Below are 14,920 nucleotides of genomic sequence, written 5' to 3'. Positions count from 1 at the left end.
GGATCTCAATCATGGAAGAGGCTCAAGCCATACTAACTTTTTTTGCAGATATGCAAACACTTCTCTATTAGACTATAAACTTTTTAAAGGAAGGTTCTTGGTATGACCCATTAAAAAAAAAAAAAAACAAACAGTTTTCTACCCTATCCTTGCCAGTATTATAGGTATTCCGTAGCATGTAATGAATGAATAAATTATATTTAAATGTAGTTTCTCTGGATGCAATTATTACAGACAGAAATCACCCAATCACAGTATTCTTTCAGAACATGAAGAGATCTTAGTTCCTGACAGCAGAGACAATTAAGATGCAGAGAAATGAAGGGACTTACCCAGGGTCCCAGAGTGCTGGATGTCAGAGGCGGAAGTAAGTTGAGCCTAGGTTGCGTATTTCTATTTATCCCACTAAGCTATTTGTTTAACAGTCCTCTGGCAAACTGTCCAATGTTTTCTCCTTTTGAATCTCTGCCACGAAATTTTCCGTGGTATCTGACTTGACGGCCCATCACCTTCCATGGTTTGCTCCAACCTCAGAGGTCAGTCCTTAAGCGTTCCAATTTTGTTGTTCTGCAGAGAAGGATTTCTAGAGAAATTCTTCCTCCCTCCCTAAACAGCCAGGTCTCTCTCTGCCTGTCTCTGCCCTAATTTGGGGGCTGGATGAAACAGGATACATTTTATTTTTAAATTGTTTTAAAAAGCACATTCTCTGGCTAGTGTTACGCCCTTCAACTTGGGGAGGATGCACCTTGTGCTTCAGTCGCCTTTGGGATCCCATGCAAATAAACCTATCTGCAAACATGCCATCTTCTTTCTACCGATCTGCCTTCCCTCACCTCATTCTCCAATCCTCTGCTACGTTTAGCCCTCCTTCCCCTTTTCTTTGCTGTTGTTTTTAAGATATTCATCCATCAGCTTAGGAACTGAAGAGAGCTGAATCTCAATGAGCCTGTCAAAATCCTAGGTGTATTTTCGTTGTTGTTGTTTTCTAAGTCCTGCTCACAGCTGAATGCTGGCTGAATGACAGCTTTTTGCATCTAGGAGATGATGCCTGGGCAGAGTGGCTAGAAACGGACCCATCTCCATATAAGACTGTGAAAGACGCGCCCGTAATTCCACCTGAACAGTTATGGGCAAGAGCTTTGCGCTAGGATCTGCCTGGTTATCCATCCGAAGCTGCGGTGGCTCAGTAGCTTCTGGAATTAAGTTGGGAACAGCTCTAGTAAGAAGGGAAGGAGATAAATGGGAGATGGTGGAAAGAGCTTCTCTAATCTTTTGTGGCCGTGTAGGCTTTGAAAATGCAGACTGGGAAAGAAAAGCAAACAAAGAGAACGGGGGATCCTGACTGGCCCTTGTAAGAGGAAAAGTCTAGTTTATAAGATAATGCAAGGAATTAACAAAGCCCACGCACGCTATGGTGCCTGGTGTGATGCCTGGTGGAATGAGTGAATGAATGAATGTGTAGTGAAGAGGCCGTGTTTGATGTCTGCGGTTGAATCTGAATTACCTGAAAAGAGTTATTCAGTTGGGCTGTGGTTAGGAGGATAAATACAAATCACAACCAACTTCCTAAAGCACTTTGGTTTACCAGGCACACATGGCTGCACGACCACAAGGGAGCCTCTGAGTGGGTTCCGAGGTCCCCAGTTCACAGATGAGAAGCCCAAGCCTCCCTGAGCTTGGGGAAGCTTTCTAAAAGGCACAGAATTTAAACGCAACAAAGCCAGGTCTTGAAGGTAGAGCTTCCAACACAAACATCTCGTATGCGTTTTCTGGGGATTTTCAAAGTAAAACACAGCGAGGAAGCTGATATTCGAACTAAACAGTCATTTTTTTTTCAATGTGATACAAAAAGCTAACCTTTTCAGATAGTGAAGAGATACAGGAAACGCTGCTAGGTAGCTGGATTACACCTGGGGAAAGTAAAATACTTGTTCTTTCTGACCGAAGGGCTTGGGAGACCTTAGCAAACCCCAGTCAGTCACATAACCTCCTTTTTCCAGTGTGTAAATCTCATTTCCTGATAGAGCAAGGAGCAGAAAAATGCAAGAGGAGAAAGACTAAGATTTACTAAGTACTTATTTTGTACCCTCAATCAGGCTAGGTTCATTAGACAAGTTACAACATTAATTGCTAATCCTCACATACTAGGTTTGTTATTTTATTTTATTTTATTTTTTTTGAGACAGAGTCTCAGTCTGTCGCCCAGTTAGAGTGCAGTGGCGTGATCTTGGCTCACTGCAACTTCTGCCTCCTGGGTTCAAGCAATTCTCTGCCTCAGCCTCCCGAGTAGCTGGGATTACAGGCACCCACCACCATGCCCAGCTAATTTTTTGTATTTTTAGTAGAGATGGGGTTTCACCATCTTGGCCAGGTTGGTCTTGAACTCCTGACCTCATGATCCACCCACCTCGTGACCTCCCAAAGTGCTGGGATTACAGGCATGAGCCACCAGGCCCGGTCTTGTCTTATCTTAAAAATGGAGGGAACTGAGGTTCAAGGAGTGAAGCAGCTTGGCCAAGTGCATACGAAGACGAAATGTACTGCAGCTGTAACCCAGATCTGCCTGGGTTCTTAACATCAAGCTGAAGGCATACGACAGGAGGCTCTGCTGGAGATACCCTTTTTGGAGGCTTCAGATGTGCTGGGATTTAGGGTGGCAGGTTCTCTCCAGTGGTGTCCTCAGTTTCCATGAGAATCTACATGTCTGGATGACTCATTCACTGTGTGGCGCAATCCTTGGTTTTAAAGCGACACATCCCCATCGTGAAAGCCAATGCATTTTGATGTTGCCTAAGTGCTTTCATAATAATCACTCAGTGTCACTGGCTTGTTTAAATGAACACATCACTTCAACAGGGCTTTCCCCCTTCTGCTCTGCCCTTTCAGTACCAGCGAGGAGGGAAGTAACTCACTGCCTTGGCATATCAAGTGGGAACTGGAGGTGGTTTATGTGCTCCTGTGTCTCCTGATGCTACATTCTATAGCAAATAGGGACGGGCAGGAGGAGACATGTCATTTTGGTCATAATAAATTCCCCAGTGTGCTATATTCTTCTTTTCCCTGCAAACCCGGATTGATGACCACTGGCTTTTGTTTTACACAGGTAACCGTGATCTTGATGCAGCATCCCTGAGGCACTGCAGTATATTTCTATGTGACATTTTCTATTATGTATTTTGGAAGACAGAAACGAAATGTATACACCAGGGTTTTCCTGAGATTTCCTTTCTCCCACCCAGAAGCTTGGGTGTCTTCACCTCCATGAAAGTTTGGAAGGAACGTGTCTGAAAATCCAGGCACAAAAGATCAACACGGGGTGACTAGTCGCTTGCCAGAGGAAAGCACGTGGAGCCCCCGTCCCTGGCCTGCTGTGGGTTCATGGAGGGTCCAGTCTCCAAGGTTCTGAGAAAACAGCATCTGGGAGAGCTTGCTGGGGCAGGAAACGGAGTGTCATGTTTAATCAGAGCAGACCCTTGGATATTTCTGCCCCAGAAACATCCTAGAGGCTTCCTGTAGGGCAGAATCCCAGTCTCCTGCACAGAACCAGTCAATCAGACTCTTGAAGGGCAGAGCCCGGGAATCTCCATTGTTGGAAAGTGTTTAATGCTGAAGCCATTAAAGTTCAAGCAAGACAGGTTGGTAGTTAACACCACAGCCTCCTTGATTTTTCAGCGTTGCAGCCTTCAATGCTCTAAGCTTCAGTTTCCTCTGGCATAGAATACAGATAAGCATGGCACCTGCCTCATGGGGTGAGTATGAGGATCAAAGGAGACTGACACCCATAAAGCACCTAACATGGTGCCTGGCTAATACTCAGCTGATATATAGAGGCACTGGCTGACCCATTATTGAAAAAGTGAAATACCTCCTGACCTGCTAAGAGAACCACTGCTCTGATGCCCTCAGTTGCCTTTCCCCAACCCAGCACCTCTCAGGAACTCCTCAGACTTCCCCACCATCCAGCAACTAAAGGGTTAATGCCCAATACAGCATGGGAGACTCCAGGGTGGGGCTCTGGGGTCTGTGAAGGGCTGGTGGTTGACATTCTTCAACTGCAACCTCTGTTACCTGGTAGGCGTTACAGGAAAAAAAAATTGCATAGCACAAGGCATATCTAATACTCAAGCAAATGTTAGCTAAGGAATATCCCCGTCTCTCAGGATGGCCTTCAACAGAGGTCTCCCTGGCTGCCAGGCCACCTCTGGACATTGATGCTGGACTTTCTTTCCTTGTCCTCCTCCAGCTTTGACCCCCATTCTGACCCCATCTATGAACTCTCACCTCTGCAAGCTTGACTCATGTCCCTTCTCCTTTGTTCTCTGGGGCCCTGTGTTTGCATTAGACTTTTCTGGAGTCTGACCATCAGCTCTCAGAGTTTTGATCTCTTTTTGGCCGATCCCACTACAGACTGGCCTCAGCCTCCAGGGCAGGCTTCACCTATCACTTTTAGGTGGTACTGTCCCCAGAGTCAGATACCTGTCGCAACCCACCTCATTTGCTGGTCTCAGATGCCAAGTTCCAGCGCTTCTTGGTCTCACCCACCCTACTGTTCCCTGAGTTCCACATTCTAGTCTCATAAAGATCAGGAGTCTGCATCCTTTGAGAATGGGATACCACAGCAGTGGCAATGAGGATGGAGGAGAGAGGCAGAAGGATCCAGAAGCATTTCAAAGATAGACACTGATGGGAATTGAGCCTCAGGAGGAAGAGGCTGCTCTAGTTTCACTGCTTATATACTCCATGAGGTCATGGACTGTGTCTGCCGCAGCTAGCATAGGGCTTCGTACACAGTAAGCATCGAAGAGATAGCTGGTGAACAAGAAGGGTTGATGGATGAATGAAGGACACCAATAACAGAGAAAGAAACTAAAAAGGAGACGCAAGTTTGGGGCTAGTAACAAGGTAGAATAATGGATTTTATTTTAGACATATGGTTAGAGGTCTGTAGTCCTCAAAAGAGCTGATTACCAAATATTTCTGCATTTTCTCCTGCCAGGCACATGTGGTCCTCAAAAGTGCTGATTAGCAAATATTTCTGCCTTTTCTCCTGCCAGGCACATGGTAGACTGCCCTTGCCCACACTCTTTGAAGGGAGGCATGGCCACACAACATGCTTAGCCAATGAAATATGAAATTGTGTCACTTCTAAACAGAAAACTTTAAGAGATAATACGACTTCTGCTACTTTCCCACCACATACATGGAAGTGTGCATGGAGATGAATCCTGAATACCTACAGTGAACCCAGATCCCTGAAGACCTCAAGTGGACGTGGAATGTGATTGGCAAAAATACATATCCGTTGTGTTCAGAAACTGAAAAGTTGGGGTTGTTACTGAAGAATGATCTCTGGTCCATATTAACAGAGCCAGGGAATGTACAGGTCATACTGATAAAGATATCCAATAGGATTTGGATTAGAGGTCAGGAGAGGGGCTTTCTGGTGAGAGACGCCACAGACTGCCATGGCCCAACAGCTACTCCACCTGTGGCTACAGCACCAAGAAGGAACTGGAATGCCAACTGCCCACATACCATCCACTGCTGAATTCAAGCAATCAGGTGGCCTCCTCCTGAGCTTTTGCAATCTCCTCTCCTGAGAAAGGAGCACTGGGCCCTCACATCACCTTTTGCAACTCTGCCCATACCACGCTGAGGATTTACCTGTGTTGTAGCCCCTTCCAAGGGCTGGCCATGGGCGGTGATTTTTCCACAGGTTTCCAAGGTACCAGTCACTCTGGTTCTCCACCAAGCCCAGGACTTGCTGACCTGTAAAGTACAGAGAATACAAACACCTTAAAAGGAGAAGCCAAGCCATCTGGATCAGTGACTACTGAACACACAGTGTAATGACAAATCATCACAACAATAGTATTCACTTATCGAGAGGTTTTATGAAGTGCCAGCCTCTCACCTAAGAGCTTAACTTGCAATAACATATTTAATTCTCACCATTAGGCAGCTATTTTTATTATTTCCATTTTATAGAGAAGAAATGGAGGCCCAGAACAGTTAATTGATTTGCCCCAGGTCACCTAGTGAATCTGATAAAGCTAGAATCCCAAACCATGCATTCACTCACCATGCATTTCTTTCCTAACTCATGTAGCACATATTTATTCACCACAATCTTAACCCTAATACCACTCGCCTCCCTAACTGAAAATAAACTACTCAAAGGAACCTGTCCTTGTAGTTATTCTCAAGCATTCCCATTCTGGTATTTCCCGCTGTACATTCATTTACTGGTTTTCTGGGCAAGGACTGAGATCGGTTTCTCACATCAGGGAGGAGGGATTACCCTTGTTTGCTCAGAGAAGAGCCCAAAGAGAAGAGCCACTCTTTGTCCACCTTCTTACAGGGATTTTGTTCTCACCCTCACTGCTTCCTCTCAAATATATTTATCTTGTGTCAACAAGCATCATGTCAATATCATATTAATACAAGAGTGTTGTCTAGATAACAGCTGCTCCTCTGTCCCCAGAACTGGCGTTGATGTTGGCCTCAGTCTCTGCTGCATCTTAGCAACTTAGGCAGTTAGCCTTGTAGTCAATCTCTTAGGGCATACATGTCTCTGGGCCTCCGCATCAGATCCACAGACAACTCCATCACACAGAAGGTCTTCTCTTGCAATTATAACCAATACCACGTCACAGCCTAGGAAAAAGGCTCACAAAGGACCAGTGATGTGCACAGCTAAAGATGGAGCTAGGATACACATCTACATTTGTTTGAAACAAAGATTCCTCCCACTGTCTCGATACATTATTGCTTATCCTTACAAAAACAAGTATTTGAGGTAGGAATTATCAATCCACATTTTGTAGAAAGGGAAATTGAGGTTTAGAGAGTTTAAATAACTTGCAAAAGTCACACAACTAACAATGACTCTCTTCCACAGCTAACCAATACCTTTTGAATTTACGCTGTTATATTGTTGGCCAATCTGAGAAATAAAGACCTTTCTGACCAAATGAAAGCCCAGTTGCACTTAAGAAAACAGAGTGGTTGTTTCGGAACACCACGCTGGGTGATATAGAATCTCCTTCGTAGGATGACAGCTCCCTGAAACGATGGTGTGTGGGTTTGGGGTAGTTTATTTGATCAATTTTATTAAGCTCCTATCTAAATCACCACCCCGGGCACAAATACATAAATTAGAGGCATGGGGAAAACACTACCACCCACTTTGTCATTGTATATGATTACATCTAAAACTTGTAGAATTCCTCAGAAAAACATCTCACCAATTCAGGGAATATATGAGTCAATCAATTCCATGTGCAACAAGCTTAGGACATTTGTGCAGAACAATTAGATCCGAAAGGCGTGGTGCCCTTAGTTGGGAAAGCCGTGTGTCCTGTCCTGATGCTATGCCCCGGCTAGAGACCTCATTTAATAACCTCACAATGAGGATGGGACGCAAAGGGGAAGTGTCATTGTTGGGGGAGAGGGGTGATACATAATTACTAAGGCCCCAGGTGGGTATCCCAAGGGTTTTTTTTTTTTGAGACAGAGTCTCACTCTGTTGCCAGGTTGGAGTGCAGTGGCACAATCTGGGCTCACTGCAACCTCCGCCTCCTGGCTTCAAGTAATTCCCCTGCCTCAGCCTCCCAAGTAGCTGGGACTACAGGCGCGCACCACCACACCCGGCTGATTTTTTGTATTTTAGTAGAGACCGGGTTTCGCCACGTTGGCCACGATGGTCTCGAGCTCCCGACCTTGTGATCCGCCCGCCTCAGCCTCCCAAAGTGCTGGGATTACAGGCGTGAGCCACCATGCCCAACCTGGGAATGATCTTTTATTGAATTTAGGGTGTCCATCTAAATTTCAGGTAAGGTCATCTTCAGATATCTGAAAGTCCAAATTTTATACTGTGGCGTCCCATACATTTTATTTTGCCTGTTTACTTCTTCAGACAAATACTCTATGAGCTACCCTTTATTCCTGCCAAACAAAAATAAATACTTTTGTTGCCTGTGGTCTAATTTCTTTTTTTCTTTTTTTTTTTTTTTGAGACGGAGTCTCGCTCTGTCGCCCAGGCTGGAGTGCAGTGGCGTGATTTCGGCTGTCGCCCAGGCTGGAGTGCAGTGGCGTGATTTTGGCTCACTGCAAGCTCTGCCTCCCGGGTTCACACCATTCTCCTGCCTCAGCCTCCCAAGTAGTTGGGACTACAGGTGCCCGCCACCACGCCTGGCTAATTTTTTGTATTTTTAGTAGACACGGGTTTTCACCGTGTTAACCAGGATGGTCTCGATCTCCTGACCTCGTGATCTGCCCACCTCAGCCTCCCAAAGTGCTGGGATTACAGGCGTGAGCCACCGCGCCCGGCCTCTTGTGGTCTAATTTCTACCTTGCTCATATAGGTCTCCCTTGGCAGGCATTGCCCTTACCCCCCTGCCAATCCCCACCCACAATCCTTTCAAGGCCCGTCTCTAGCATGAAGCCTAATATGAATAAGCCCAACTCTGAACTTTCAATTACTTTATCTTCATTCCCATATTAGATGGAAGACATCACTATTTAGTACTTCCTACTGTTTTATTTTGTTTTGTTTTTGAGATGGAGTCTCACTCTGTTGCCCAGGCTGGAGTGCAAATGGTGCCATCTCGGCCCACTGCAACCTCCGCCTCCCAGATTCTAGCGATTCCCTCGCCTCAGCCTCCTGAGTAGCTGGGATTACAGGCGCCCGCCACCATGTCTGGCTAATTTTTGTATTTTTAGCAGAGACAGGGTTTCACCATGCTGGCCTGGCTGATCTCCAACTCCTGACCTGAGGTGATCCGTCCACCTCAGCCTCCCAAAGTGCCGGGATTGCATGAGCCACCATGCCTGGCCCCTACTGGTATTTTTGCCATCAGCTGACTGACACCCTATAAAGGATGAAGTTGGTAATATTCAGGCACATGCACACCCCATTTGTAAATATCCACTTCCTGCATTACTCCAAGGGCAAGATACTACAAGGTGTAGTACTGAACACGCAGTAGGTGGTTAATAAATGCCTGCTAAATAAATGACATCTGGTGGGTAAATCTTTCCTGACTGGGTGTGTGTTAGTGTCCCCACAAATCATTTCACCCTCTCTGCAGTCAACAACATTAACAGACCTTCCACCCAGCTCTGGGAACTCAGGTACCCGCCTCCCCTGTATGTAAAACTGCAAAGATGGGGAGGCAGCACCCACTTGGGTTGCTCTACCTAAGCCTTAAACTCAAGGTCTTAATTTCCAGAGAAGGAATGATTTTCATGGTTAACCTAAAGTCACGTTATCCCAAAGAATAATATCCAAATTGCTCTTCTCTCAATTTGCACCTGGGCTGCATTGCTTTTGATAGTACCCCATAACCCTTTCACGCATGCCAATCCTCTTAAAAAAAATCTTTCATTAGCAACATGATAGTTAGAACTTTAATATCCATTGATGAGAAAAAAAACAGAATAATCAACAGCTACTGAGACTTCACTTCGCTTTTTAAAAGAAATTCATTAGCTGCCATATCAATGATCAAAACAGTAGTAAGGGTAAGCGATTTTGCTTAGCCTGTCAACGGTGTTGAGTTTTGCTTTCAGGCTGTGCTTTCCCTGCTTCTGTGTGAAGAGGGAACCGTGAACGTCAATATAGTTGGAGATAAAGAGTGTGGACTAGGCGGGGCGTGGTGGCTCACGCCTGTAATCCCAGCACTTCTGGAGGCCGAGACGGGTGGATCACAAGGTCAGGAGATCGAGACCATCCTGGCTAACACGGTGAAACCCCGTCTCTACTGAAAAATACAAAAAAAAAAAAAAAACAACCTAGCCGGGCGTGGTGGTGGGCGCCTGTAGTCCCAGCTACTCAGGAGGCTGAGGCAGGAGAATGGCGTAAACCCGGGAGGCGGACCTTGCAGTGAGCTGAGATCCGGCCACTGCACTCCAGCCTGGGCGACAGAGCGAGACTCCATCTCAAAAAAAAAAAGAGTGTGGACTGAACTCAGGCCGCCTGGTTCCACTTCCTAGCCCTGCCACCTTCTAGCTGCGTAGCCATGAAAAAAATTACTTAACCTATCTCTGCCTTGCTATCTAAAACTCTTAGAGGTGCTGTGATTTCACATGCTAAAATGACTTCATGTATGTTCAATACTTAGAAGCTGGAACTCTAAGCACTGTACATATGATAGCTGTTTTGAAATGTCATTGTCCATCCAACCGGTAAGCCCCTGACAGACAGAAAGCTTATCCATGAGGTTTTCTTTGGAGGTCATCCAGTACAACAATTAGGCCATTCTAGAACTCTGCCTCTCTAAGTATGGTCTGAGGACTATCTGTTTCAGAAACACCTGAGGTTCTTGCTAAAAGCACAGGCTCCTGGGCTTCACTCAACCTAGGAGTTAGTGGGAGGCTGCTTTCCCCTACTTCTCTGGTTTCTAGAAGGAGGGATTTCCTGGCATCTTGAGCCAACCTTTTCTCTCCCCCATGGGTGTGGAAGGAGTTAACTGACTAGTGACAGTTATGTGACTGGAGACAGATAACTCCTTCCACATCCATGGGGAAGAGAAAGGTGAGTTTCAGAGGGAACCAAGTTGATGTGGCCTAGCCTTTTCCTCTGTCCTTTCTTCCAGGAGCCAGCATGCCGACAGATAGCCTGCATCGAATCTGTTCTTTCATGCTGTTAAGTTGCATAGAGCAGACCTCCTCTCAATGAGGCTGTGGTTGCCTAACACTTCTTGGGATAGCTGAGCCAATTCCAATTTTGGAGCTAGGAATAGCCATTGTAGATACTGAAGGGCTCTAAAGTTGAGTCCTCCAATTTCACCTTTATCACTAAAATAAGGTGACATCTGGCTCTCCCTCCTTTATCTCTAAGTTGGTTCAATATTGGCAGGGGCGGGGATGGTGCATATGGGGAAGTAATATCCCATATTAATTCCCTCACTCCACAATATTTCTGCATAAGAATTCTGGCCATGGGTCTAGTAATCTGAATTGAAATAAACCAACTCCCCAGGTAATTCAGATGCATATTAAAGTTTGAGAATCACTGATTGGAGTTTGGAAGCTCTGGCTCTGCTTTAGTCAAGGGTAAACCTGTAGGGTGACTGGCACATAATAAACTCATGTGTGTCTACATTCACCTCATAAACCAGCAGAATTCATTGGTAGTCTCCAGTACCATACTTCTTGAGTACAGTAAAGAGGCGAAGAAAATGAACACCAGGGCCAGACGCTTGGGCTCAAATCCTGGCTCCTCCACTTATTAGCTGTGTGACCCTGGACAAGGTACTTAGCCTCTCTGTGCTTGCTTCTTCATTCATTTGTAAAATAGAGATAGTAAGTACATACCTCACTGAATTCAATTTTTTTTCCCTCTAAGCACAAGTTAATTTGTGAAAATGACACTGTGTTTTGTGCTTATTCAAACATTACCACTAAAAGCGTCGAGAAAATAGTGAAGCGTTCAGTAGGCATTTGCTCTTCTGGAAGCACCCAGAACTCCCTGTCCCTATACCCTGCTCCATCTGCCTGGACCTCCAGCTCAGCCATCTCCTCCCGCCCTTAGCTGACATGGCTCTTAGTTTGCTGAGACAGTGGTTCAGCTTAGTATCGATTGAGGGTTTGATTTGTGTCAGACATCACACAAAATACTAAAGACAAATAAAACATAGTTCTTGCCCTGGGGGCAGCTAGAAGAGGGGAAAGTAAACAATTCTGAAACAGCATGATATTAGCAATGACAGAAACACTGAGAAGTTGGAGGAATAATGAGTAGGGAGTAATTGATTCTGTGGGAGTAAGTGGGTGATACCTGCTTCGCAAGCTGGATGTGTCCCCCCGCACTGAGTCACCTACCACATCCCTTGCAGCACTGCAGCCAGGCCTCCCTAAAAGCTTTTCCGATAAGGGTTCTGTCGGGTAACACCCTTCTAGGAGAGAAGTCCCCTCTGCTACCAGGTGACAGCATGGATGATACAGGTGATCTGTGACAGCTCCGGCAATTCCAGCCCATCAACCAGGTGGCATCTAAATCCTGGTCTCCAGAGGCCCAAGTCTAAAGCTGTGATGTTGATGATGCAAACATCTTCGGCTTGTGTGAAGAGGTAAAATCCCAGGGGATTCCTTGGGGGAAGATGACACAGGTGGCCACAGGGTGCTGGCTCGCTCAGCATGCTGCACCGCCTGTCTCGTCTTCTTAGGAGTTATTGTAATAAAACACTGTGACTCACGGAAAAGGCTTTGTCATTGTTTTCCATGCTGGGCCTGTGGTTACGATTAAGTGTGCTGTTCTCCATCTTCCTTACTCTAGGCACAAGTTAACTTATGAAAATGAAGCTGTCTTCTTTGCTTATTCATACATCACCACTAACAGCCAGACAAGAGCGAACAAGCTTGCTATTCTGCTGGGGCCCTGGTGTTGGTGTCACCAGCCAGCAGACGGATGGCTCTAGGCAGGGAACTCCCTTCTCTTCTCCCTTCTGCAGCTTTTGGCTCAAGGCCCGGCTCCTGCTGCTCAGGAGGTGAGAACCAAGGAGCAGAGAACCACAATTCTTCCATACGGTGCATCTGGCATGAAAAGGTTGAGCTGAGCATTTGTCCATTGGGTATAAAGAAGGCAGCATGATAAATTAGGAAGACAAAGGATTTTAAAACTTGGCAAAATAGGGTTCTAGCCCCACTTGTGTATGATTTGACCAAGGTAGAGCTTCTCTGGGCCTCAGTTTCCTTATCATAAAAGGTTAAGTATAAAATCTATCTCTGACCTCCAAGAATGGATATTCAGATCAAATGAAGATGATATAAGGCCGGGTGCGGCGGCTCACGCCTGTAATCCCAGCACTTTGGGAGGCCAAGGTGGGCAGACCACTTGAGGTCAGGAGTTCAAGACCAGCCTGGCCAACATAGTGAAATCCGGCCTCTACTAAAAATGCAAAAAAAAATTAGCTGGGTGTGGTGGCATGCACCTGTAATCCCAGCTACTTGGGAGGCTGAGGCATGAGAAGCACTTGAACTTGGGAGGCGGAGGCTGCAGTAAGCCGAGATTGTGCCACTGCACTCCAGCCTAGGGAAGAGAGTGAGACTCCATCTAAAAAAAAACAGACGATATATGCAACGTGCTGGCTCATGGTAGATGCTCAACTAAAAGCACTTCTCTTCCTCCCTTTTGGGATGAACAGTGTTCACAGTGTCTAGGTTTTTCTACCCAAGCGCTGACATTAGCTGCACAGACTGGACTCTGCAAAATCTGGCTACATTACCCCTCACCCCATCCCTGCTGTCTCTGGATTTCACCCCACTCCACCTTTCTGAAGCCTTTAGCGCCTGTGACATCAGTCCCTTGGCTGATGTACTCCCTCTGAACATCCTTCCACTACCTCCTCCATGGGGCTTCCCTTTCTCCGCCTCCCTTAACATGCTGGTGCTCCCCAACTCCCCTTCTTGGCCCCCTTTTGTTGCTCTCTATTTTATCCACAGATGATGGGATCTACTCTGGTGGCTTCGGATACCATCGACTAGAAGATGATCACCAATCTCCGTGTTCAGCTCAGACTTCTTTCCAAAGCGCCCTACTCTTCAATCTATGTATCAGCCCACCATCTTCTTAGGTGATTTGGCTGTTCCACAATGACTTTCAATGCAGGCTGACCAAAACTAACTCCACAATCTTCTCCTCCTACAAAATAGGTGTGACCCCTACCTGTTTTCTTGGCTGGCAGCATCAAGATCAAACTTGTCACCAAAGCTAGAAGCCTTTTAATCAACCTTGAATGCTCTTGCTCCTTGTTCCTCACGTCCTCGCCACGGCCAAATCCCACAGATTTTATCTATGGAGTATTTCTCAAATTCATCCCTTCCCTTGCTCTACCATGCCTTCCTCCTCTCTCTCTCTCTATCTCTCCTGGATTAGCAGATTTGTACCTGATCACATTTTCCTTAGGGTAGCCCTGTGCCATTCCATTCTGCCTACCTAGCCATAGAAATGTTCTGAAAGGACAAATTTGATGATTCTGCTTCCTTGATTAAAAAGCTTCAGAGCCCTAGGGGTCCATTATACTGTGGGTGTGTGGATGAATGGATGAATGAATGGGAGAACGAACAAAAAATAAACATTATCCACAACCCACCATCCTAGCTCATCTGGAATTGGTAAGTTCTATCTGAATGGAGTGGAAGTAGGTGCGTACTAGTTAACTTCTCCAGGTAAACACCAGGAACAGGCGGCTCGAGCTGTGATCTGCAGGAGGCTTTCAGTGCTGTCTCCTTTTTTCCACCCCCAGAAAAGCTCCTGGGCACACAGAGGAAGTGTGCCAATCACCGCTGCCTATCAAACCAGTTGTGCTTATACCACTAGGTGAATATTAAAATATTAAAACCAGAGGCTGCCCTGACTATTAGCAGAGAACCTAATAGTGCTCTCCCAACCTCATATTCATTCTAATAAGCTATTTTAAAATAGAAAAGCCTTTAATACTACCATTCAATGTGTGTCTGAGTGTAGGATGTCTATAAACAGGAAAACATATAGTATCATATTACCGTTTACTAAACATCCTGAAAGAGCTTCTATACAGCCCCAGGTGTTCCTGGCTAGTCAATGTAGAATAAGAAAACATTTTCTGAGAAGATGCACACAGAATGATATTTAAACAACCCTGAATAGATCGAAAAGGAGAAGTTCTGAACCTGCGTGTTTCACAGCTCCTACTTTGCAGTTCAGCTCCAGCTCAAAGCACCCTAGGATCACAGACAGTCAGATGAGCTGTGATGGTCTTAATGACTTCTCTGGAATTACCTATTACTGCACATGAAGCCCGCCAAGGGTGAGAAGTGTGTATAGAAACACGCAGTCAATGGAAGAGCCAGGAGCCAAAACTCTGGCTTGAAGCTCTTTTTTTTTTCTATGCGTCTCAAACTCGGCTGCTTCTTCTTTCTTTGAACTTTTTTTTTT

The 14,920-nt window shown here is 45.8% G+C and overlaps 1 protein-coding gene across 6 annotated transcripts in view; it reads right to left on the bottom strand.

Annotated features, from left to right (window-relative positions):
- LARGE1 (LARGE xylosyl- and glucuronyltransferase 1) overlaps nt 1-14,920 on the bottom strand; it is a 629,905-nt gene that overhangs the window by 133,868 nt on the left and 481,117 nt on the right. For all 6 annotated transcript variants that reach the window (XM_038007533.2, XM_007975582.3, XM_073006774.1 and 3 more), the window contains exon 7: nt 5,665-5,769. In XM_038007533.2, coding sequence (XP_037863461.1) covers nt 5,665-5,769 — 105 coding nt within the window. The remainder of the gene's footprint in view (nt 1-5,664; nt 5,770-14,920) is intronic.

This window comes from Chlorocebus sabaeus, chromosome 19 (genome assembly GCF_047675955.1).
Source record: "Chlorocebus sabaeus isolate Y175 chromosome 19, mChlSab1.0.hap1, whole genome shotgun sequence".
Classification (NCBI taxonomy): Eukaryota; Metazoa; Chordata; class Mammalia; order Primates; family Cercopithecidae; genus Chlorocebus; species Chlorocebus sabaeus.
Note: the sequence above shows the minus strand (reverse complement) of the source record. Positions and strands in the feature narration are given on the sequence as shown.